Source organism: Gallus gallus, chromosome 5, assembly GCF_016699485.2.
Source record: "Gallus gallus isolate bGalGal1 chromosome 5, bGalGal1.mat.broiler.GRCg7b, whole genome shotgun sequence".
Taxonomy (NCBI): Eukaryota; Metazoa; Chordata; class Aves; order Galliformes; family Phasianidae; genus Gallus; species Gallus gallus.
The window spans coordinates 55,692,583-55,716,596 of NC_052536.1; the positions used below are offsets into that span (position 1 = coordinate 55,692,583).

General features: G+C 44.6%; 1 protein-coding gene across 21 annotated transcripts in view; it reads right to left on the reverse strand.

Annotated features, from left to right (window-relative positions):
- Positions 1 to 24,014, reverse strand: part of KTN1 (kinectin 1) — a 70,351-nt gene that overhangs the window by 2,880 nt on the left and 43,457 nt on the right. For 10 of the 21 annotated variants that reach the window (XM_040700729.2, XM_040700726.2, NM_205376.2 and 7 more), the window contains 22 exons: positions 23,319 to 23,387; positions 22,430 to 22,467; positions 21,686 to 21,776; positions 21,450 to 21,518; positions 19,839 to 19,876; positions 19,069 to 19,159; positions 18,879 to 18,956; positions 18,283 to 18,320; positions 17,075 to 17,165; positions 16,906 to 16,974; positions 16,441 to 16,478; positions 15,399 to 15,489; positions 13,452 to 13,538; positions 11,404 to 11,493; positions 10,398 to 10,478; positions 9,570 to 9,659; positions 9,391 to 9,483; positions 8,286 to 8,357; positions 7,711 to 7,794; positions 7,435 to 7,518; positions 4,924 to 5,007; positions 3,438 to 3,530 (listed from right to left, as the gene is read on the reverse strand). In XM_040700729.2, coding sequence (XP_040556663.1) covers positions 3,438 to 3,530; positions 4,924 to 5,007; positions 7,435 to 7,518; positions 7,711 to 7,794; positions 8,286 to 8,357; positions 9,391 to 9,483; positions 9,570 to 9,659; positions 10,398 to 10,478; positions 11,404 to 11,493; positions 13,452 to 13,538; positions 15,399 to 15,489; positions 16,441 to 16,478; positions 16,906 to 16,974; positions 17,075 to 17,165; positions 18,283 to 18,320; positions 18,879 to 18,956; positions 19,069 to 19,159; positions 19,839 to 19,876; positions 21,450 to 21,518; positions 21,686 to 21,776; positions 22,430 to 22,467; positions 23,319 to 23,387 — 1,659 coding nt within the window. The remainder of the gene's footprint in view (positions 1 to 3,437; positions 3,531 to 4,923; positions 5,008 to 7,434; positions 7,519 to 7,710; positions 7,795 to 8,285; positions 8,358 to 9,390; positions 9,484 to 9,569; positions 9,660 to 10,397; positions 10,479 to 11,403; positions 11,494 to 13,451; positions 13,539 to 15,398; positions 15,490 to 16,440; positions 16,479 to 16,905; positions 16,975 to 17,074; positions 17,166 to 18,282; positions 18,321 to 18,878; positions 18,957 to 19,068; positions 19,160 to 19,838; positions 19,877 to 21,449; positions 21,519 to 21,685; positions 21,777 to 22,429; positions 22,468 to 23,318; positions 23,388 to 24,014) is intronic. The other 11 variants (XM_040700732.2, XM_040700725.2, XM_015287309.4 and 8 more) reach the window with 7 other exon arrangements.

Genomic DNA, 24,014 nt, shown 5'->3' on the forward strand with positions numbered 1-24,014 from the left:
ACCTGCACCATTACAGAAACTACTCTGGGCTCAGGCAAGAGAACAAAGCAATATATTGCAGAGCTCTTTGCTTGCGTGCAACTGGTAAACATTCTTCTACTCTAAAAACCATTGGCAAGCGGTTGTACAGTAGCTTTAACCCATTTTACCCTTACTGAAGTAGAAAAGCAGCTCTGTCAAGGCTGAGAATTCACATAGCAATCTCCTAAGGATTGATTAAAGTGGAGAGGCGAGTGCAATTAGCGTGTCAGCTAATGAATTAACCAAGGCACTGACCAACGGCACTGGGAATGGGAATGCACACACGTTAGCGTAGGAACCACCACAGGCAGAAGCAATGGAGGAGCCTTTCGTTTCCCCCCAGCCCTCATATCTCAGGGAAGTGCTCTTCTCACCTATATTTGCCTCCTCCTCCCTTCTATTCTGTGGCTTTATAAATCACAGAATCACAGAATTTTGGGGTCAGAAGAGAAGCTAAAGCACCCTCCCCCCCCAGCCCCTGCCACCGTGGCCCATCGCCCCCATCAGATGGCCCCCATCCAGCCCAGCCTTGCTCACCAATGAATTACAGACATATCCTCAGCCTGCATGGGCTCAAATCCTGACCAGCTTTCAATGGGCTTAGGCTCAACACAGGCACAGAGCAGCTTCTGTTTGCCCACAGCTGCATTATGGGGCTGGGTGCTGCACTCTGGCCCCATAGCTCTGTGACGTGGGGGAGGGCACCTTTGGGATGTGGGGAAGTAGAGAGGCAGAGGGACAGCCACAGGAGCCTCTTTGAACCTTAATGATTCTATGCCCTCCTGGGTATGCCCACAATCAGATGTCCCTTCTGACAGGCACTGAGCTGACAGATTCATCCCCTCCGTGCTCCACACGTATGGCAATCTCAGTTTTCAAGGATGGAGTGCTTCACACAGATTCAGGGAAGAAAGCCCATTAGATTGCATATAATCCTCAAAATAAGTTTACTGCCTAAGAGAGCTGCTGAATATAAACGACTTCCTTAAAGCACACTAAAAGGCAGCCTTTAGTCATCATCGAGTCCCATAAGTGACAAGGAAGCGAGCTAATTAGAAAACCCAAATGGTCTATTTTTAAATAGAAAGAAAAGGAGTCTAACGAAAACACACAGAATGTGTTTGAGGGTTTGTGCAAGCAGCATTTCTCAATTCTGTGGGTTGGTTCCAGTACCCAGAAGGAACAAATATGCTCATTTGTGAGCATGTGTTTTCAGGTCCTTCTTAAGAAAAAATAAAAAGTCCCTGTTGCTAGGTGGAAGTGGCTGGAAGACTTTCTTTTTTAATCTAACAGCTATTTTAAGCTGGGGTTTGAGGCTTCTGGGGAGACAGCTTTGTTTTTTTGTTCTGCAGAAAAGAAAAAGCAGCAGCGAAAAAGGCATAAGGAAGGAGATAATGTTCTAATTTCAGCCTCTGCCAATGGCTACCTGTTTACAGCAGTGTTTAGGCAATTAACTTCTTTTTTTTAATTTTACTAATGAAGGCTTAATTACAGGTTTATTAGGACTGTTTTTCCACGCTTTTAAGAATAAAGCAACAGATATTCTACAGGCAAACTGGATAGGGCCCCACGATGCTCCCACACAGCCACAGTGGAGCAATCCATAAAGCAGAGGGGTTCTGCAAGGCTGAGAGTCATGAGAGCCCAAACAAATGGAGTTTGGCCGCAGCAGGGAACATCTAAAGACACCTAGCCAGCATTACCAGCTATGAAATGCCATGGCTGACAGCACCAACACTCTGAGCTCTGCAAAGAGGTGGAATGGGCAGGACAATGGATTCCTCTGGTGGTCAGCTTGCATCGTTAGCCCTGCCCCGAACCCTGCACTTGCCTTTTCAGCATATTAGGCAACCCTTGGCATCATGCCCAAAGGAAGGTCAGAATGGCATAGCAGAAAGCAAGCAGTTTGTCACTGACTTGAGGGCGGCTGCTCTTCTCCATCCCGCTGCAGACAGGGACATGGAACAACCAACTGACACCATCCGGCCTTCTGCTGTCAGCACAGGAGAGGGCTCAGCAGACCCAACATCCCTTCCAGGAAAGCAGCTCACGGGGCTGGGACGTCAGTGGTTTCCCAAGCCCAGCTGCAGCTCTGGCCCTGAGGTAGGAAGCCCACAACATGTGGGTCGATCGGCATCCATGAACGATCACTCAGAAAAAAGCCATCTCTTTCTTGCTAATGACTACAAAAGCTTTAATACAGTACTCCTTAGAGGACTCCTAGCTTCCTGTCTCAGCTGATGAAGCCACATATTTTCAGTGGCTAAAAGGAGTCGATATAAATTATTTGTCCTACCAGCAAGTGCTCTTCTCCTCCTCAAATGACAGCATTTCCTACCACTCTATCCATCAGATGAAAATGGGTAATGAGCTCCACCGGTACCATTTAGCTGTGTAAAACATGCTGGGAAGACATCTGCTTTACCCATCCCAGCTGCCTACTGGAAAGCTCTTCTGAAGCCATTTTGAAGCTGATGGGAAAGCTTTTGTTTCCAGAGATGGGGAAGCTCTGTTATGACACCAGGACTCAGGCACCTGTACTAGTGGTGAGGGCCAGCTCTCTGGGAGTACCAGCTGTAAAAACAGTTCAGCAATCTTCCATGCAAACAGTAACCCACAGGCTCAGGCAATTACCCATCAACATGAGAAATCACCATTTTAGTGTCCTTCAATTCCAGGTCTTGCAACTGCAATCCAATTTCCAGAGGACCTAAAAACACCTTCAGTCTGGAGAGTTCCATACTCCCAGCACAAAGCAGCACTTGAGTTGGTTGCTTACTGACAAAGACCAGCATGATCTTGCTGCACAACCACACCAAGGTCAGCACAGATCCCCAGGAGCCTGGGCCAGCTGGATTGCATTTAGGCACCTACCTGTGGCTCACAGCAGGCTCCTGCCCACAGCTGCAGACAACCAAAAGGCTGAAGGTTCTGGCAAGAGATTTTCCCAGGACACTCAAGACTGCTCTCTTCCTCTGGTATTACTTATGCCAACCCAAGAGTCAGTATTTTAAGCTTACTTAGTAATCAGCAGATTTACTTATAGCGGCTCTTCTTGAAGGGACAAGTTTGGGGATCTTCCCTTAACTTTTCTCTTCCCACTTCTGCTCAAACCAACAGCCCTTGGGAGCCCAGATCTCACATCCAGAATCTCTCCCCTTCCTCCTTGCAAACGTGAGCCGCAGGAATGAGGTCACAACCGAGACGACAGTGGAACAGCCAATGCTTAGAAAAAAGATATCCGTATCCCTTGAATACAGCTCTGAGGCTAACTGTGACAAGCTGCAAGACAGGAGGTTTCATCAAGCCTTCATTTTCCCATCAAAATCATGCCTAAGCTGCACCTAACTTCCCAAATTTGATACTGCGCATGGGATTTGTGCTGCTCTGAGCATGGTCTCAAGAGAAAAACTCACCGACTCTGTGCGAACGTCGCTGTTTTCAATCACATTGGCATCCCCAACAACTTTTCCAATTTCTCTCTCAAGAGATGCCAAGGATTCCTGGGCCTGCAGGGTGGGGAGAAGCAAAACAAAACAAAACAGAGGAGGCAACAATTAGCAAAGGCTGAGAACTGAACGCACCCCCATCTCTCCAGGAGCAGCATTAGAGACACAGGAAATCACTGCTCAGCAGGAAATGTGTTTCATGCCAGATTTGCTCAGGGGACCAACACATTTGCCAAGATTGACATGTCTCCTTACAATCAGTACGTCGCGTGTCAGCTTGCATGCATTTTAAAGCAATTCTATGGGGTAAACTCTAATAGTCTTACATCAAGTTATTATGTAAAAAAATTTTTTTCATTTCATGTGAGAGAAGCTGCACAGGCAGGTCTCCAGAAGCCTGACTGCTGATCTGTATTTATACTGAGTACACCACAAACCACAGGCATCAGCACAGCTCCCTTCATGTGTACACATCCAGCATAACTGTCCCAAGCAAAATGTTTTAAACACTTCATCACAGCAGATCTCCTTCGCCTTCCCACCTCCTGGCAGTGCTTCAGTGACCCTGTCAACCCCGCTGGCCCATCACTGACAGGTCTTAGGGTACCTCAAGAGGCAGGACAGCTGTAGAAGATGTCTGTAAGAACTGCTGTTAACCTCAGAGCACTAGCAACCTTCGTATAAAGCTTGTGTATTCCCTCCCACTTTCATCTTGTACTCATGGCTGAGAAGACAGTATCACAGAAGGAACAAAGTGTTGTAGAGCCTAGAGCCTGACCTCAGCTACTCCACAGGCTATTCTTGTCTCTCTCCACTTATCAGTTCTCCCATGAGAGGTTCCTTCCTGGGGCGACAGACAGCACTGAGACCTCATGTGCTTAAAGATTTTCCACTCCCATCCATCTTGCAAGAGCAACCAACGCAGAAAAGCAGAGGTAACCCACCTGCTTGTCTCATTGAGCTCGTGTTGGGCTATCTTGAAAGATCTGCAGTCTCCTGGGCTACAGCCAATTTGTAACCACGTGCAAATGGGCAGATGGCTTTTGAGCCAACTTGTAACCACTGCCATTTGAGCCTGGATTTAAAAGCTTCAGGCTGTGATGTGGGTGTAGGGCTGTGAGATGGGGTTTTATTAGGCTGGGTTTCTTAAAATAAAGAATTATTTGTCAGCCTCAAATCACCTGTTGGCATAAAATTATCATGGACAAGAGACACTTTCAAGTTGGGTAATGAAACAAAGCTGCTTGTTGCATTGTTATCATTTCATAAGACCTGCAGGTATCTTGCACAAGCTCTTATACCCACAGCCTCAGCCACCTGGGGAAGTATTGAGTGCAGTAACACCCCAGCAGGCAGGCAGCTGGAAACACCACGTTTTCCATCACTGTAAAGCTACAGATTGAAAGGGCTTCAACAATATGCACATCTGTAAGTGTTAAGGGTCTCTGCTTACCTTGGGCAAGTCACCAGCTACCTTCTGCCTCTCGTTTTGATCAACTTTGAGTTTTGACAGTGTTTCACTTAATTTCATTTTCAGCTGCAAAACAGGAACAAAGAAATCAGTTTCCCCCACATAGAAACAGATGCAATTTGTCTTTCCCCTAGCCTGCCCTAGTGCACGCTGACTGCAACAGGAGTAAGATTACTGACGATTACTGCACACGCTGGATTAGTGAACACGTATGGTGAGGTTTACAAGGACAGTCAAGGAAGAGAGAGAGTCCATCTGTAAAGATAAGTGTCAAGAATGGAAACTACAGAAGAAAAGATACAGTTGGAATCAGATTAACTACAAGTGGTCTCAACAATACTGCCAATAAGACCATTAGCAATATTGAATGTACGTAAGCCTCTCTAGCACTCCTATCACAAGCCAGTCCCAGCTTCGACTCAGTTCACAGCAAATATCCCAAAATGTAGGCTGTCATCTTCCTAATTCAGGCTAAACAGCCACTTCACTGCTGAATAAATTAAAAAACCCTCTGCTTGTCATCTTAATAAAGCACCACTTGTTACAACTCTGTTGACTTAATCAGTCTGCTAATGTCAGGTTGGGGAATGAATCACTGGCAGGGGTATATTAAGTTGTCGATTGTGTTTAGGTTCAGTCCAAAAAGTGGAACTATTTCCATCAAGAGGGATGAATACTTTGCACTGCCTGCCCTTAAAACACAGCCTTCCAGAGGAAGGAAATAAACTTTATTTATTTTTTAAAAAAGAATATTTCGATTGCTCTTCAATAGAACCAGCCACAGCACTCAAGACTGGAGCCTCGAATAGAAAAACTAATAAGAAGCTTGAGTGGCAATTTTGTAGGATTTGTGACTCTGAAGTACACTGTGCTCACGTCCACTATTCCTGCTGTCAATCTTCTTGGGAGCCAGCAGGGGATTAAGGCATTGAACAATGGGCTACGCAGAGAGCCAGATTCTCCCTCGTTCCAAACCTCTGCAACACATTTGTCTCATGCACAGAAGGCTCCCCCCTTTGGAGCACCTGTACCAGGGGATGCTGGTTTCTACATTTTGGGGGAAGCACTCTGCAGTGGTGCCTGCTTCTCTCCATGCTCAGCCCACAGATAAGTGGGAAACATTACAAAAATCCCATCATTTCCTATTCCTCAGCCTCCTGCCCACTGCCAAAAACAAAATAAAGAGGGAAAAAAAAACCCTCCTATGCACTGGAGGCCGCTCCTGAGCCATTTGCACACAGGTACTTGTTTACCACCTCCTCCAACCAGCACAGCATCATTACACTGCCGAGTCAAGCTGCCCTAGCAGGGAGCTCAGCTTTTTAAGCTTTTGTTGTTGCAGAACATAATAGATTGTTGCTTCTTATATTCAAGAGGTTGGCGTTTACTGATTAACTTTAAGATATGCATTCAATTCCCATTTCCCTTGCTTTCAAAACAGGAGGCTTTGGTTGCTGAGGCAGGATGCTAATGAGTGCTGTACTAGACTTGCCAAGCATGCAATTAAACTTAAGTAGTTTGTGATTTTTAACTTTTTTTTTTTTTAATTGACTATTTTAGCCCCATCTGTAGAGGTGACCAAGGCTATGGATAGAGCCCTGGGCAGCCTGAGCTGCTGGGGGACACCCATCCCATGGCAGGGGGTGGGGCTCAATGACCTTTGAGGCCTCTTCCAACCTCTACAGCATGCTTCTATGATAGGTTATCAACTACTCCAAAACCCACCGAAGACGCGGTGGTAGAAACAACCTTCTCTTGATCCTGGCTCAAAAGCACAAAGAAAGCGCTGTTCAAACACAAGCACGGGGAGGAAAAAAGACACTGAAACAAATGAAAGGACTCAGATTGGGAAAACCATGCATCTTTGGGTCTATAGGTCTGGCCTCGGGTAATCCAGCTGCTTCTTGAGAAAACCTGCAACAGGAGCATTATTGGCTGGATAGTGCTTCTAGCCAAGCATGCTGCACGTGGCGTACGCCACAAGCCAGAAGAGTTATTCAGCCACATCAGAACACCAGCTGCAGAATGACTGGATACTCAGAATTAATTCAACATTGCTTTGGATCCATCTGTGTATGTACAGAGAAGGATGGAAAAGCCTCTGCCCAGTCAGAGCATGGATATCACAGCTGCATCCTCAAAAGCTTTGGAAAAAAACAGCAGGAGAATAATCCTCAAATTGAAGTGATGAGAGCACGTCTGTTGCTCCAAGGATGTTATATCTGCATATGTCTACACTATAAAGCGTTGATTCTCAAGAAGGCTCAGGTATCAAAGTCTTAAAGACTTTGGAAAGTCTTAAGAACCAGACATGCTGTTGTTAGGAGCAGAGAAAGAGACAAAGTGTAGAAGTCAGACTACACAAATGACCGCAATGGACAAGAATATCAAGCTGAAGAGGTTAGCAGAACAGACAGGACTTGGGATGAAGTCTCCGCTTCATAAGTAATGCTGGGAGCCTGGTTTGTGCCCAGCGGAGAACAAGCTTCTTACCAAATTTAACTCTTCATTCTGTCTTACTGCTTCAGAATATGAATCATCAAGTTTTTTCTGCAATTCAGTCAACAGATCTTTGAGCTGAAATGAAGTTTAGAGTTTTAGGGTTTGTCTCCTTAGGATGCCCACTTTTCTTCTGCTCATTATTAGTGTGTCGCTCTACCCTAAGGTCACAAGCATACAAACTCCTCAGCCGCAGGGGCTAAGCATTAGTTTGCCAGCCAAGTGGTAACCCAACAAAGGAAAAAGGACAGCTTGGTCAATCGTGTTTACCTCTCTGACTTCTGAAACATAAGTAGATCGCTCTATTTCTGCCTTTTCTAGTTCACTTTCCAAATGTTCTCTCTCTTTTTTAAGCTAGAAACAGAAAAACAGAGTTAAAAACAAATGTTTTCAATGTCTTCCTTGCAGCATCATTTTCTTAATTTATTATTAGCTACAAATTTCTATGAAGTACTCCATGACATTTAGAGAGCATTTCAAATCCAGTGACTGCCTAGCACAGATTTAAACTGTTAGACTTCAAAAAGATTTGAAAAAAAAATCATAAAACACAAAAAGAATCAAACCTAAGATTACTTTGATATGTCTGCCTGTTGGCAAACTGCTTGGCCTCCACTTTCCAGAGACTCAATCCAGTGGATGAGCACTGAAGTAAAAACAGAGCAGTCTGTAGAACTCTGCACCTCTGCTTCTTAAAAGCATTTGCCAAAAGGTTCAGCTTTAACTACAACACAAGATGCACGCTGCTTGCAGGAGAGAAACCCCAGCGTATTCAGATTTACAGCATAGGATTAAATTCTGTTTTGAGTAACGAAAAGCTTCAAAGAGAAAAACACTGCACGTACAGTTTCAACTTCTTTGATCTCTTCTTTTAACCTCTCTACCTCGTGCTCCAAAGAGGCGACCGATGAGCGCATCTGCAGAGATAAACGCATCATTTAGTTGTGCTGGTCTGAGACAAACTCTCCATATACACACAGGCTTGCTTCTACCATTGAAGAATATTAGGGATGATGAAAATCAGTGGCTGAATCGAAGCAGATGCTCACTCCAGTAATTCAACATACTGAGCCTCCATTAGAACACTTCTGCTTTCTTCTAAGCGTGAGAAGTTGTGATGCATATTTACAGCCCAGATTTGGAGTGTAAGGACTAAGCCAGTTGTCCATTAGTCATAGCAAGGGAAATACCTTTCCCAGTCACCTAAGAGGGAGAGCAGTCTCCATTCACGAGCTATACACAGCTAAACCCAGCATATTTAGCCTTACTAAGGCTTGTATCAGCGCAGCAGATGGTGGCACATCTACAGCTGAAGATCTGACAGCCTTTTATAAGCCCCCCAAACAACAGGTTTATAAATTATCTATATGAATGCTTCAGGCTCATACTCTCGCACTTAAATTTGCTAAACAGAAATACTTTCAAGAAATAATTTCTTGCAAAGGAAAAAAAAACACAACAGTTTGACCTACTTTAACTCTAGATAAGGAAAGAAACATAAAAGGTTTTTTTCTTGCCACTCCTGCAAACAACAGAGCTTCCCTAAAATGGCAAGCTTTGCAGGCAATCTCAAGTGTAATTAGTTGACCATAATGGATTAAGTGCTTCAAAGAAACAAAACAAGAACATCTTGCTTATCATTATCCGATACTCAAACCTCAGCACCAGGAATCTGCATCTGTTTACAAGTGGACTTGGAAAACAACAGGCACCTAACAGGAACACAGTTTGAGCTGTCAGGATAAGAAAAATGTACGTTCCTGGGCACTCTAATGGGACACATACACTTCTATTATTTTGTTTGCAGACTTCACCTTTTTCACCCCTGGTCACGCACAGAACAAACCATGCAGCTAGGGCTGCTCCACACAGCCTGCAGCTCTCAAACACCCTCTGCTACTTCAAGCAGAAGCTGCCTAACTATAATAAAAAGCAGATCTTCAGACATACCTGTTTGAGTTCCTTCTGTGATTCTTCAACTTTTATCTTCCATTTGCTTTCTTCCTCTTCCACGCTCCTCTGTAGCCTCTGTAAAATCCCCTCCTAGAAAGAGCGTGGTTTGAAAGCTTTCAGCAGAAGAAAGGCAGCTTACAGCATCACAGGACACAAGGAGCAGGCACCCTGCTTACCGTCTCCGCCAGAACTGATTTGTATTTCTCACATTCCAGTTGCAACAGTATGTGCAGCTCCTCAGCCTCCTTCAACTTCTGCTCCATAACCTGTCAAAGGAGGAAAGATGACCAGAAGTCACATTTCAGCTGATAGCTTTGAGTTCTACTAACTACCCTACTTCAAATAGCGTTCGATATTGGCCAGTCTGACTTTCTACTCCATGCAAGGATGCCAACAGAATCACACAGTGAATCCTAGAATGGCCTGGGATGAAAAGGACCACAATGCTCATCCAGTTCCAACCCCCTGCTACGTGCAGGGTCGCCAACCAGCAGACCAGGCTGCCCAGAGCCACATCCAGCCTGGCCTTGAATGCCTGCAGGGATGGGGCATCCACAGCCTCCTTGGGCAACCTGTTCAGTGCGTCACCACCCTCTGGGGGAAAAACTTCCTCCTAATATCCAACCTAAACCTCCCCTGTCTCAGCTTAAAACTATTCCCCCTTGCCCTATCGCTATCCACCCTCACAAACAGCCATTTACAATAGCAAGCACAACAATTCACCTATGCAATCACAACCTTTACAGAAGGTACTGCAGTAACCCTACTTGCCCAAAAACAAACCAGTTACTTGAAAAAGGAACCAGGAATTTCAATTAGTGCTTTCACAACCCCACAAGGTCCTTTTCAAAGATGCAACCATATTTCCAACATATATAATGCCAATTGCTATAAAAAAAAATTCTGATCACCAATTTCTGTTTACCAATTTGAACTTCACAAATCTGCAAGATCTGTACCAGAAAATACACTGTGCCATGCACAAGGAAACTGTTTGTGCTTACCTTGATATCTTCAGATCCTGAAGCCCCTCTCAAATACTCTTTAGCCATCTTTTCAAATCCACATATCCATTCGCTATGGCTCTGTTGGGAAATGCATTCAGTTAGAGCAACAGGTAACCTCAGTAAAGTTATCTTGAGGACATCTGTCCTCCAACTGCAGGATTATGGTACAGCATTTCAGTCCCCCAGTTCCCACAGGCTGACCAACAGCCTGACATTGGTTATTCATCCAGTACCGAGAGGTTTGAGGGGAGATTCAGACCGGACGTAAGGAAAATGGGGTCTTTTTTGTTGTTTTGTTGTTTTTGCAGACACCCAAGCTCAGGCTGGACGGGCTCTGAGCACCTGATGGAGCTGTAGGTGTCCTGTTCACTGCAGGGGAGTAGGACCAGACAGCCTTTAAGGGCCCCATCCAACTCAAACCATTCTGAGTGTACTGTAAGCAGCCCAGAGTCAACAGACAGCAATCCAGGAGCATAGGGTTATGACAGACACAGCTCATGGGGGCCTGCAAGTACTGAAATACAGTGGGGTCACAAAGGTCTCCCTGCAAGTGTCAGGGCTCTGTGATAAATATTTCAAGACCTAAGGATTTGTTGTTGTTGTTGTTAAATCTTTGAACAGTTAAAGCAGACGTTTGCCAGGTAATTCTGGGGATCTCAGCAGGAAGGTTCCTTTATAACCTTGCAGAAAGTCATTTTAAACACTTAAGTCTTGCAATGAACGATCATCATCAGGACACTGAGAATACTCAGAGATAGCACAGGCAGGTGAAAGAGACATCAGGGAGGTTAAAAGGAAAAATAAAGGATAAAAAAAATTAATGCTGTTCTTGAGATAGCCAAGCTTTGCCTCTCTGCTGCTACCAAGCACAGATCTCACAAGCAGAAAGCATTCACTTCCTACTGCAGAACCCTTGGGAGAGAAGACTGCAGGGACACATTGCAGACCACCAATGCAGTGGAACCCCAGCTCCCAGCAGGTCACTGAGCCCCACTTCTCTTACCACGTTGGCAGGAAGAGAGACGTTGGGGAACAGCTTCTGGAGCAGCTCTCGTGTCTCCACCTCGGCAGCTTCCACGTGCTGCTGCTTCTCCTAAACCAAGAAAAGAGCTCGTGTGAAACAGGGCAACACAATCCTCTGGGATGGCAATAGCCTCTCCTACACACACAGTAACTCGTTTAACCCAGAAAGGTGGCTTTCAGTGAGGAAGGCTCTGTGGTCTCTAGAATTGCCAGTAAATAGCTTCAAAAATTGACAGTAAATTGCTTCAGAATTTGGCCTTCACGTTTGTGATTTTAAGGTTTTATTTTCTCAAAGGTCTCCTCCAGCCTCACCTGTTGGCACCATATTTACACCATCACTCACTTGTTCACAACACAACACAAACTACACTGTGCTGAGTGATCGGTTCCATAGATCACACCAACACTTCCACTCAAGTTGAGTGACCTCAAAACCAAGAGGTTTGGTCAGTCAAGGCTTACAAACCCCAGACTTTTTTCAAACAATTTTAGGGGGGGGGGGGAGGAAATCACTGTAAATTAACATCTCATCAGAAACAGAGCATTAAAGTCAAAAGTAAACTTTGTGTTAATGCACATTTGAACCAGGCCAAGAAAGCAAGACTGCTCCCTGTTGATTGCAGGGAGGTTGGACCAGATAATCTTTAAAGGTCCCTTCAACTCAGAAGACAGAATCATAGAATAAGACAGAATCATTTAAGTATCACTTGCAAGTACATAACAAGAGGACTCTTACATCCTCCTTCCCCAATTTGGGTGAAATGGGAAATAATTATTAGAGCTGTGTGAAAACCTTCAGGGTTTTTGCTTTGCAAACTAAAAAAAAAAACCAATGCACAGAGCCAAAGGGTATCACGGATCCATCACTCCTTCACAATTTATCTACCACGAGAAGTGCCCAGCCATGGGATGTCTGCTTGCAGTGCCTGTGGCAGATGGGTTTATTTAGCCAGACACTGCTCCACAACAGGCTCCCACTGAAGGTTAAGTGCAGAAGCCCATCCCTGCACAAAGGCAGCTTCCAGCAAACGTCTCTTGTTAGCATTTGATTTTTCTTTTCCTTTGACATCACTGTCACTGCTCTGAGCTCCTCTGCTGCAAGAGACCAGTGGCATTAGTAGGTTGGGATCCAGAGACAGAAACAGACAGCAGACACAACAGGTTGTGAAGTTGTGCTGGGTGCATTAGTTCCCAGCAATTTAGGGAACACCCGAAAGCGCCACATGGCTGCTTAATGGAGCCTTCAGACTGCATGAGAAAGCAAGCAGGCAGTAGCACACAGCAGAAGCAGGTACACAAGTTCTTTGAGCACAGGGCTGAGCAGAGGAGCAGGGACACCTCCGGGACACAGATGGGCAGCCCTAAACCAGAGCTCAGCTGCTTCTGGCCACCTGACTTCTGTGTTTTTTTTCAGGTTATTTGAATGCATTTTGTTGTTGTTGTTCCTTTTTGTTTTAATTCTGCACAATGACAATTAGCACCAAGTCAGGCTCATAACAAATGCAAGCTCCTTCTGGGGCGATTCAGACCCTGTGTCAGGTTAAGGATTGGCTGTGACAGGCCCTGTCAAGCTTCAAACAGTTTCAAGGAAGAAATTCACAGCTGCAGCGACACAGTTTTCCTGAGAAGTTCCCAGGGTTTTAAATAATCATCTGGTTCTAATTCTGCGTGGGGCCAATCATTGTATTGAAGCACAGAAGAAGCCCCGTAGATGAAAGCAGGTCTGTGCCCAGCCTGGTTTTGTTCTGCAGCTCCTCACCGAGCCATTCACGACAGCTCTAACAATTATGCAAACAAATCACAAGTCAGCATGCCCGCAAATTAAGGAGGAAAAAAAATAAAATCAATAAAAGAAACCTGAAGATGACAGGAAGAAGCAGAGGTGAGAGCGTATGAATGATCACTCAGAACAGACTATACTTAAATTGCAGTAAAAGTTAAATGCCTCCATTCCACTTAAAAAAAGAAAAACCAGCTGCAGATCTGCTTCTGGCTTAACGCATCGTTTCTAGCAGTTAACATTACAACCTTGGCAGTCTTGTTCACTTTGTCCTGCAGCAATTTTTCAGTTGATGCCAATGCCTCCATTGCTTTCCAGTTTTTCTCCCGAAGGTCCTAATCATTTTTAGAAAGAATCATTTCAGTTCAGCCAATATTGAAACCGTTTCCACTTTTACTTCAGAGATATATTCTGCATTACATTCCACCATTTGCATTTAAATGCTGGTTACTGCATGATTTTGCTGGGTAAGATGACATACACTAGCAAAAACGTGTCATGTACCAAGAGTTCAAAGGAAAATGGGGAAAAAAATGCCAATTTCTGCCCAACGTGCCCCATATCCAAATACTGATCCCAGCCCTACCGGACTGCAGAGCACAGCACTGCAATGCTGGCAACCCCGTACTTTGACTGCACTTGTAAGAAGAAAGAGGGAAGCTTCCAAAAGTAGTGAGGAACACAGACACCAAACCACAGATTACACAACAGAGTGTTAGGCATGTCGCAGTGCAGAACCCAGCATGGACCCAAATACACATGGAGGTGTACACATCAACGTTCCCAATCGTGCAACCAGATTTAACGGCGTCGATCTCAATGCCTCGGCACAAACCTACTAAGCCAGGCCTGACAAGGCTCAGGGCCTCAGCTCACAGCACGAGCCCAAAGGAAACCTGAGGTGCTCACCAGTGCCCTCCTGAAAAGCTTTGGGCTTTCACCAGAGGTGAGCAGGGCTCAGAGTGCTGCATCTTTCTTGGCGAGGTCATCAAACGTGTACTCCACAAGGCACGGTGAGGCTGAGAGCTCATGCAAAAAGGACACTGGGCCTTGTGGGGAGGAGATTGCAATGCCTGGGACTTGGGTTTCATTTCTTTCTTTCCCCAGTCCTCAGAGCAATCTGTTTCGGCACAGGACTGGTTTTAGAAAGGCATCCAAATCCTTGCATAAGCCTACATGGGCTTTAGTTCCTCAGTCTGCCTGCCTGTCCTATGAGCCCTTTCACAGCTCAGGAAACAAAACTGGCTAAAATTGCAGCATGGCAACCTGGGACTTACACTCATGGTTCACTCTCACTGGTAACCAAGTTTCTGCCTGCACCACAAAGGGTACTTGCAACTCCCCTGGAGTCAGTAGAAAGCACACACACATCCTACCTCTCCAGCTCAAGTGTTTTCTGAGAAGACCCAACCACTTCCCCCTACTTTATTTCAGCTTTTAAGCAATTCTACTTGCTCAAAAGCAATACGTTCTTAGTGTTTTCCTCATATGTGATTCTTATCATGTCTCACTTTTAAGCAATGAGGCATATTGTATAGCATTCAGTAGGCTTTATAGGCTATTAAGCGAGCTAGAAATCCTGTATTTTAACAACTTTCCTCCATATAATTTAAAGACACCATTCTCCTGCTCTTCACAAGTCATTGTATTAAGGGAGGTACTTCAGAGAACTACAGTGGAAGATTCAATCTTTACTTCCACATGCAAACAACCTGCATGGTGCTGCCGGGGGCTGATGCAAAGGGAGGCTGACTGCCCTCACCACCCCCAGAGGATCAGGATTAGCAGCTCCCAGGAGTGGGAAGAGGCAGATCTGAGAGTCTGAAGGTAACATCTCCTCCCATGTACCCACAGGACACTTGCTCAGAGCACAGCCCTTTCATCCTCCCATCCCGAGCCCCTGGGGAAAGGCTGTGCTTCTGAACGGGGCTAACAAGGTTGAACCCAAGGCTGAGAACTTGCTGCAGGATGTCTCCTCCCTCTCATCAATTCAGCATGTAACCATAAAGCTGGCTAAACATAAGGGATCCTTACTCACTCCCAAGAAAAAAAGAAGAGTGTCCAGAGGACACAGTATGGGAAACAACTGTCAGAAATATTCTCTCAGCAGAGCGCCCTAGGAATTGAGGAATGCCATGCATGCAGGTCTCAGGGAAGGTTGCTGTTTGAAGGTAGAGGGGGAAAAGTTTCCTTACGTTATTCTTTTTCCTCTGTTGCTCAAAAGCATTTCTCTGGCAGGCGAGCTCATTTTGGAGACTGGCAATTTCCTTCTCTTTCCCTGCAACCCTGATTTAGCAAAAAAGAATCATAAACAAGTCAGGAGACATTAAAAACACTTCATCGAAGCAGTGCTGCCCTATTACATACGCTCACTTTCTTCTCTTCTAGCAATGCACCCTCTTTCAAAAACTGCTCTCGCCACTTGGCAATCCCACTCGCTTCCAACAGCTCCATGAACTGTGGGCTGTCAGAGCACAGCCCATTGTAAACCTGCTGTTTGCTTACAACAAGCATCTGCACACATTTATCAAGGCCATAGAAAGGCAACATATTTGTTGAGGATAACTCAGCCAGCCCACCCACGCTAGCACAATACCACAAAACAGGCACTGTCCTCTGCATTAGAGCATTCCTTTCTGAGCACCTAGTCCACAATCTACATCATTTAAAAGAAAATATTTCAGCCAGCAAAGAATGCATGACAGTGGCAATTTGTGTTGCACAGCATAAGCTGGAATGGCATTAGCTTTCACATTGTTCTTCAGTCATCTCAATGTTACTGCATCCTCCTACCCTCAAGACCTTGCCTGGAAAGCAATTTCTACCAAACAATTTCATTATATGAACAAGCACCCTACATATGGCTGAAGGTTTAAGAAAAAATACTTGTTATTTTTACTTGAAACACCACCATTTAACTTTTCAGACATACAGCAAAGTTGGCACGCACCTAACATTAAATCAGTCGTGGCTTGCTTACTTGAGGCCAAATCATATACTGCAAGCACTGCTGCAGAAGACCCAAAGTAAGAATTATTAGCATCAGCTGAATCTCTGCACTCAAGTTTTATGAGATACTAAGTTGTGTGTTATCGATTTGTTTGGTTTTTGTTTTGGACTGGCCTATTCTCACAAGCAGCTACTGTACATTTGGCATTTATTTCATCTTCTAAAGCCTCCAAGCAGCAAGTGAAATTAAGCACTTATCTATTGCACTCAACCTCTGGCAGTACTCACACTTGCAGGAGCTCCTCACTTTGGACAGCCAGAGACGCCTACAAACAGATCAGAAACTCATTAGGAGCAGATCAGTAGCGAGGAGTGATGCAGCAAGCATGATGTGCCTCATTAATCAGGCTTTGCTGCAACATTCATCAGCAGCACTCCTGGCCTTCAAAGGATTCCTGCCCAGCCTACTCAAGCCAGAAGCACCCTAGCTGTGCTATAGCAGGTAAAGATAGGGGTGGAAAGCTAGACAAGAACACAAGAGACATAAGAAAGAGCACAAGGCTGCAAACCCACACAACAAATGGAAACAGGAACAGATATGCAACAGCTAGAGAAGCTGGCTTAGCACAATTCAACCCTGAAGTTGTCCCTGGAGTTGCATGGTTAATGCAACTCTTGGTTTTCCATACATCCACATAGGCTACAGCAACCCCCTTTAGCTTTGCACAGTAACGATGCAATTGAGAGCTGTACCTGCTTGCAGTTCTCCTGCTTTAGTTCTTGAATTTGGACTTTAAAAGATTCATTTTCACTCTGCATAGTCTGTTTAAAGGAAAAAGACAACGTTTATATGCACATATACACAGTTACACAATATCTGCTCTACCCCTTACAACATAAGACGCTTCTACTGAAACTTTACCTGCAGCTGTTTAACTTGGCTTGCAATTTCTCTCTCCTTTTCTTCCAATACAGCTTTCAACTTACTGATTTGTTCTTCCTCCCCTCTCAACCTGCAGAGGAATTTTAGAAAACAAGAGAAAAAGGGTTAAATACAAATTGATAGTAAAAAAGGGGCAAATACTAGCTGGAACAGAGTCCTCACAGCAGCAGAAAAAAACTAATCTTCATATGCTATATAATAAGCAGCCACATGGAGAAGAGACCATTAGAGTATGGCTCTAAACCAAGAAAACTAACAGAAATATGTGCCAGCTGTACTGCAAACACTTACTTGCTAAGAAGCGGCCTGAAGCAAGCTAGCCACTTCATGTGTCCATCAGCAAATGAGTCTGGCCACAATTGATCTCAACAGCATTCAGAGTAGAAGTGGGAGGGGAGCAATTACCTGGGCCAGCCCTTCAAGCCAGCAGGCTCAGAATGATGTACCAAGCATGGGCTCCTAAAGGTGAGCCTAGGCAACACATGCAGGCTGTACAGCAGCCCTCCTTGGAGGGCAGCACTTTGCAATAGCTGCAGGGAAGGGAAGTTGGGGAGTCACTGTCCCTGGAGGTGTTCAAGAACCATGGAGATGTGGCACCAAGGGACACGGTCAGGGGGTATGGTGGGGGTGGGCTGGACTTGGGGATCTTAGTGGTCTTTTCCAACCTTAGCGATTCTAAGACAAAGTCATTGACACAAGCACACGCAGCTTGTCTGAATTAGAGCAGCCAGACAAAGCAGAGTGAAAACAGAGGGACCTGCATCAGCATCTCTTCATAAAGCAGGAGCTGGAAAACTGATTACTGCATCTCAGACTGAAAATGGCAAACTATTCATTGCTTTTACTGACTGAACTGCAGGTACTTAAATGCACGCTATTTTAAACATGCTAAACAGAAGGAGAAATTATCACTAGACACAAGCAGCAGCAGCAGCTTCACTACTTAGTGCAGCCCTGGGCGATCATTCACTTTCACAAAGCATCTGAAGGCTGCACGAGGCAGGGCCACCAGACGCTGCTATTACAGCAGCAGCAGACGTGCTGGCTGGTGTGCATCCATCAGCACTAACAGCTTACTTTAGCAAAGCCCATAAAATTCTTGAAACCAAGTTGTACATTCCAATTTAAGCTAAACACCAGCACTGAATGCACGTTATAGCAGAGAGGCTGCCATGAAGTGCACTCACCGGCTCTCCAGGTCCTGGACTTGGGATGCAGCAGGTACCTGAAAAACAAGAATTCCCAACCTCATTTTGATAGCACAAGCCATGCCAGAAGTCTTGAAGTTAACAGCAACTCTTCACATTGGCTGCAAGACATTTCCCAATGAAACACTGAGAAGTTTGCACCCGTAACAAAACTTTCCCTACGCATCTCAAACCACAGCAAAGCCTCAGCACTTCAAGGGAAGCTGTTACATTCTGTAACAGCAGGAGCTCCTCTGCTACCCCTACAGACACTGCTTCAGTGTGGCAAGGAGGTATCCAGCACACAGCTGTGACTATGCTGATGAGCTCCTAAGTTTCCCGACTGCTCATTAAGGACAGTATCATCCAAGTTAAAGGAAAGCTCACCGAGCTCATTAGCTGCATTAATGTCTGCTTTGGATAAACACAGGTGAAATAGGCTTACTGCACAGTATACCCCACCAGTTTAGTCAAACAGAATTTAAAATAGCTCTGTAGGTTGAAGCCAACACAAACCTTTTAAGAGGGGTAGAGGCTAAACATCTTCCAGCTCAACCAAGCACCCCCTATAATCACACCCACTCTGCAAGCCATACCTGTTGGAGCTGTTGCAGGTTCTGCTGCTCTAACTCCTGAACTTTACTGGTTAATTGTGCAACTGTATCTTGCTGACCCTTTGCACAAACAACAAAAGAAAAAGGAGCTTAGAAGTATAAACATAATCTTTCCACATCCAGAAACACTGCGACAGGATTTATTTCCCTCCAGCATACTAAGGAAGCTTACCTTCAGCCGTTCTCCTTTCTGAACAATCTCTTTCTCCTTCTCTTCCAGTAAGGCCTCCATGGTTTTCACCTGATTTTCCTTCCCCTTCAACCTGTACCATCACACACACAGGCACACAGAATAAGCCCTTGCTCTTTTATTCATCTCAAAAGAAAAACACTGAGCTTTGCAGCATGTAACAAACAGAAGCAGCCTATGTGATCAAAGGCATAACCATAATTCACCTGCTGAAAAATCAATGTGAGAACGTTTCCACATCAGACTTGGTTAGCAGGAGAAGCCCTTGATCATGGTACTGATCATTAAGTGAAAGCAGACAAATTCTGCATCAACATACATCGCAGGGATTTCAAATCGGCGCTCTCCTTGCCCAAAAATAATTCCTCCCCTTCTCCCAGTGGGGGAGGGAACCCCAATGGGGACAGGGGGGACAGATGACCACAGCGATTCAATTCTGATTCACCAACCCAGCTACTACAGTACAGACTTTATTAAAGTAAGTATGCCACAGCACCTGGCCCACATGCTTCCAAACTGATTTGGATTCCATCCCATGTAAGTTAATTTAGGCTCACAAAGCCAAGCAGTGCTTCCCCTTGTTTGCAGGTATATGTAGTAAGGCTGCACATCTACTAAGTCTGGTGTTGTTCGCTTGACTCCCTTGATGAGAACCAGAGATATTCTTGGGCAAGAATACTTTAAATTGAAGACCAGAGCAGGGAAATGAGGGGTGCACAGGGCAGATGAAACATGTTAACAGCTGTACTTACAGAGTCTGAAGTTCTTTGACTTGGGATGTAATTGACACCTAGAGAGAATAATCAGTACTTCAGTTCAATATCCATTGAGAAGACACATAAAAGCTATCAAGTGCTCTAGGGAGAAACAGGTGGAAGAACTTTAAACACCATTAAAAATAGGCCGTATTTGTTGCAGTGATGTAAGCATAAACAACGCATCCTTTGCGAGCAAATAAACGATGAGAAGTAAAACATCTCCGTTATTTACTTTCACCACTTTTAAAACAGGACTTCCACAGCAGAAAGGAAAAGAGTGCAAGGTGGGAACACATGCAGGCCAACCAGAGCAGCGCTCCACTAAAGGCAACAAAGGAGAAAGCAGCCACTGATGACAACCACCCCACTGGGAACTGCAGCTCAGGTGAGAGATCACCTCTGGTCATTTACATCTTTGCACAACAAGACTAGGCGTGAACTGAATAAGATGGAGTAGGAATATTTGCTTTGAACTTTGTATAGAAGACAGACAAAGCACAGACTTGCTACCTGTGTAGATACCACCTGTCCAAACAGCTCCACGAGTTTAGTCCTCTCCAACCCATTTCAGACATTCCCAAAAACCTCTGTTTCTACTTGCAGTAGACCAAGAGGTGCACGTGTACTGCCTCTGGAAGAGGTGGGGAACCTGCTTTAAGTGGGGGCTTGAACTGGATGATCTCCAGAGGTCCCTTCCAACCCCTGTGATTCTGTGATATGCAGGGCCAGTGACACCAAAATGCATTTTGTCCTGGACTCTGAGTCACTTCCGTGGATGGAACAACACAAATAATTCCTCCAGTTCCTGGGAAACTGCACTGGAGGAAAGGTCCAAACATATTCTATGAAGTTTTGCCTAAAAAGGACAAAACTTTAACACTAAGGAAAGAAGAAAGTAGGTGACACGTTGGAATGTCACTAGAAAGACTGAAAAATCACAGACTAGAAAAGCCAGGCACCCCACACAAACAAGCAAGCAAGTTTCCTGCCAGCACGACGGATCAAGCTGCCTACAGAATGGGCTCCCCTAAGGAAACATGGCTTCCCACATGCTAGACAGTAAGCATGCCAAAAAAGCCAGTACTCCTCCATTTCTGCATTCCTGATAGCTAGAGTAAAAACTCCCTCTGCCAAGACAGGCTTTCTTTGGACACTGGAAAGAGAATGGCCTTAGCTTTATCCAGAAACCAAATAAAATTTGGGTCAGTAGTATTATTCCAGTAACAAAGAACTGAAGGGGAGATTTCAACAGCGTTAGAGATTTCAAAAAGTCACAATGCCAACAGACACCCTGGGGTTCCACTGCACTGCAGGGACGGTACATCCCAGTACACAGCTTGCCCAGCCAGACCTAAAGCTACAGTGCCAAAAGTCGGTCACAAACGTAAAAAGCTTTGGCACCCAGAGAAAGGTGGTTTCTGCAGGGCATTAGCAGTTACACTACATATTTACAGCTTGATATCAGAGAAAAGCATAGCTCTACCATCAAGAAGTTTCCTTATCTAATGACATACGCCAGTGAAAGAAAACATAGTCAAACAGAAATGAGTGAGCAGTGCATCCAAGGCAAGTCTGGTTCACGCTTCTGGCACTAAGGTGTTTTACCTGTTTCTCCATCTCAAGCTGGGAATTTCCTACTTCTTCTTTCAGAGCCTCTATTTTCTGTGTCAAAGCCTTTTCAATGACAAAACAAGACAGGATTGGACAATGGAAACAAAAACACCACAAAAATGGAAGCTACAAATTCATCTCTACAAAACGCCATGCAGTAACGAATAAATGGTGTCAATGGCATAGACACAGAAAGGAGCCAAGGTGCTGGAAGGTATTGAGATGGATACCTGAACAGTCTTCTCCTTGTTTGCTACTTTAAGGATTTCTGCTTGTAGGAGTTCTTCCACTGATTTTATTTTGCCATCCTTCTCATGGATCCTTAGCAAGAGCAGGAGAATAGCATTAGTTGGCTGAACAAATGGGCTACATGAGCAAACACAGCTCACATCCCACCAGTAGCCTCAGGGACCCACAGTGGGACCTTCCACTCTTGCAGGTACCATTTTTCACTGCAGTCCCAAAACCAGAAGCAACCAGCAGGAGGAGCGTCTGAGAATAGTGCAGAACATACCAGCTTTACATAACCAGAAGCTCATCATGCTAAACAGATAGCTTCATTTGCATTTTTAAGCAAAAGAATACACCGATATCTCCGGAATGACACACACTTCAGCCTTCACTCGACGCTTCAGCAAAGCATTTATTAACTTCAAATGCACATACACACACAGCTTGAACAAGCTCAGTCCTTTCAGAGTACCCACTGCAGAAAAACAATTATCTGACAATTCAGTGCAATCCCTCGCCTAGTCAAAGCTAGACTTATGAAGATAATTGCTTAGCAGAGAAACAACTGGATTTTCAAAGCTATTGATCTGACTTGACATGCTTCCAAAGCAACGATGCTTCCTGCTGCACACGCACACTTCACTCAGTTAAAAGTAAATTGTTTCAGGGAAGCAAAACAAGCAGTCATGGGATAAAGACAGACAGAAGTAACAATCAGAAATGGAACCGGTGCGGGCACTTACACTTTCTGGAGTTCATCTACCAGTGATTGGAAGGAAACCTGTTCAAAAGAGATCTTCAACTTAGAAAAACAAGGGAGCAAAATCATCTGCAAGTGGTAAGGGGTGAGGAGTAAAGAGCCTGGGCCCTTTGGCACTGGGTAAAAGAAAACATAGCAGTCTAGAGATGTTATCTATCTGGCTGTCCCTGCCAAAATTAGCTGGTCTGCAATAAATTACAGCAAAGCAAGACAAACCCCACACTCCAGCTTTACTAGGATAAGCTGAGCTTCACCGTACACCTCCCCACAGTAATTCTAAGAATAAATATTTAAGAGTCTTTTTTTCCTCTCTCTCAAACGATTTTATAGAAATGCTCTCCTGAGCCATCCAGGCAGAACCGGATACCAATAAGGAAAGGTACTTTGTGATAGGCATTGACTGCATGTCAAAAACAATAATACAGTAACGAGTGTCATACTGTGATAGGGTCACTGAACAGAGACACAAAGAGAAGGGGGCTAAGTCACATCTGCACAAGTGTGGGTTAACATTAGAAGTCTCAAATATGCAGACTCAGGCTGATGCAGCGGGAGCTCCCTACCAGCCATGCTTATTGTACAAGGCTCCTGGAAAAACACAGCCCACAGCCATTTCAGTACGTGGCAAGATAAAACCAACCCAGAACCACTGCTGAATTGGAACTTTGAGATCCAACACATTTCTGACACTTATGTAAAGGAAGCATTTGACAGAAATATCAGCTTCCAGACCAGCGCTAGAAGAAAACAGGACGCTTTGCCAACAGGCTTCAAAGACATCCTCACCTTTTTCCCTTGGCTTCTGCAACCACAGCAAGATCCTTTTAGATTTAAGTTTAGGTGTAATAAAAGTTTTAGATGAGAAGTACTACCTGCTCTGATAGCTGAATTTGCAGACTTTGAAGTTCTTTTCTCAAGGATGAATTTTCTGTTCGCAGTACCTTTGAAAGCAGAGAAACAGATAATGAAAGACTCATTTATTGGGGAAAATGTGTTAAGCTTGACAGAAAAATAATTTATTTTAGAACAAGTGAAAGACTATTTGAAAGCCTGAAAGAGACCCCCCTCTGCAGCAGTTAGAGCCAAATTATTCAGAGGAATAATTATTCAACTGTTCTTCAATCTATAGGAACTCTTCAAACTTAAGTCCAGGGAAACATTAAGATGATGTGCTCACATCTTTGGCTGTTTGGTACCCTGACAGTTTGCTAGCATGCAAGTTCTCCCCAGGGGCCTCAGTAATTCACCTGGAACTTAGGGACACAAAGTGAGCATTGTTTCAGGTATGTCCAGACAGACAGGACAGAGGATTCCAGCAAAACTCAGCTGGAAACAGATTTTGGTACTGCCCTTCAGATTACCAGTAAGTGAAAAAGATGCAATAGTGCCATGCTGCCAAGTTACTACAAAAATCCCTTTTCTAAAGAGATTTGTTTCAGATTACACCAAATATACAGCTCTGGAGATGTATTACCTGTACTCCAAAGGACACCAAGATGCTAGTAAAGTCTACTCTAAACTAAGTGGAGAGAAGCACACAGTGTATACCATTAATGCCTATGTTTAGT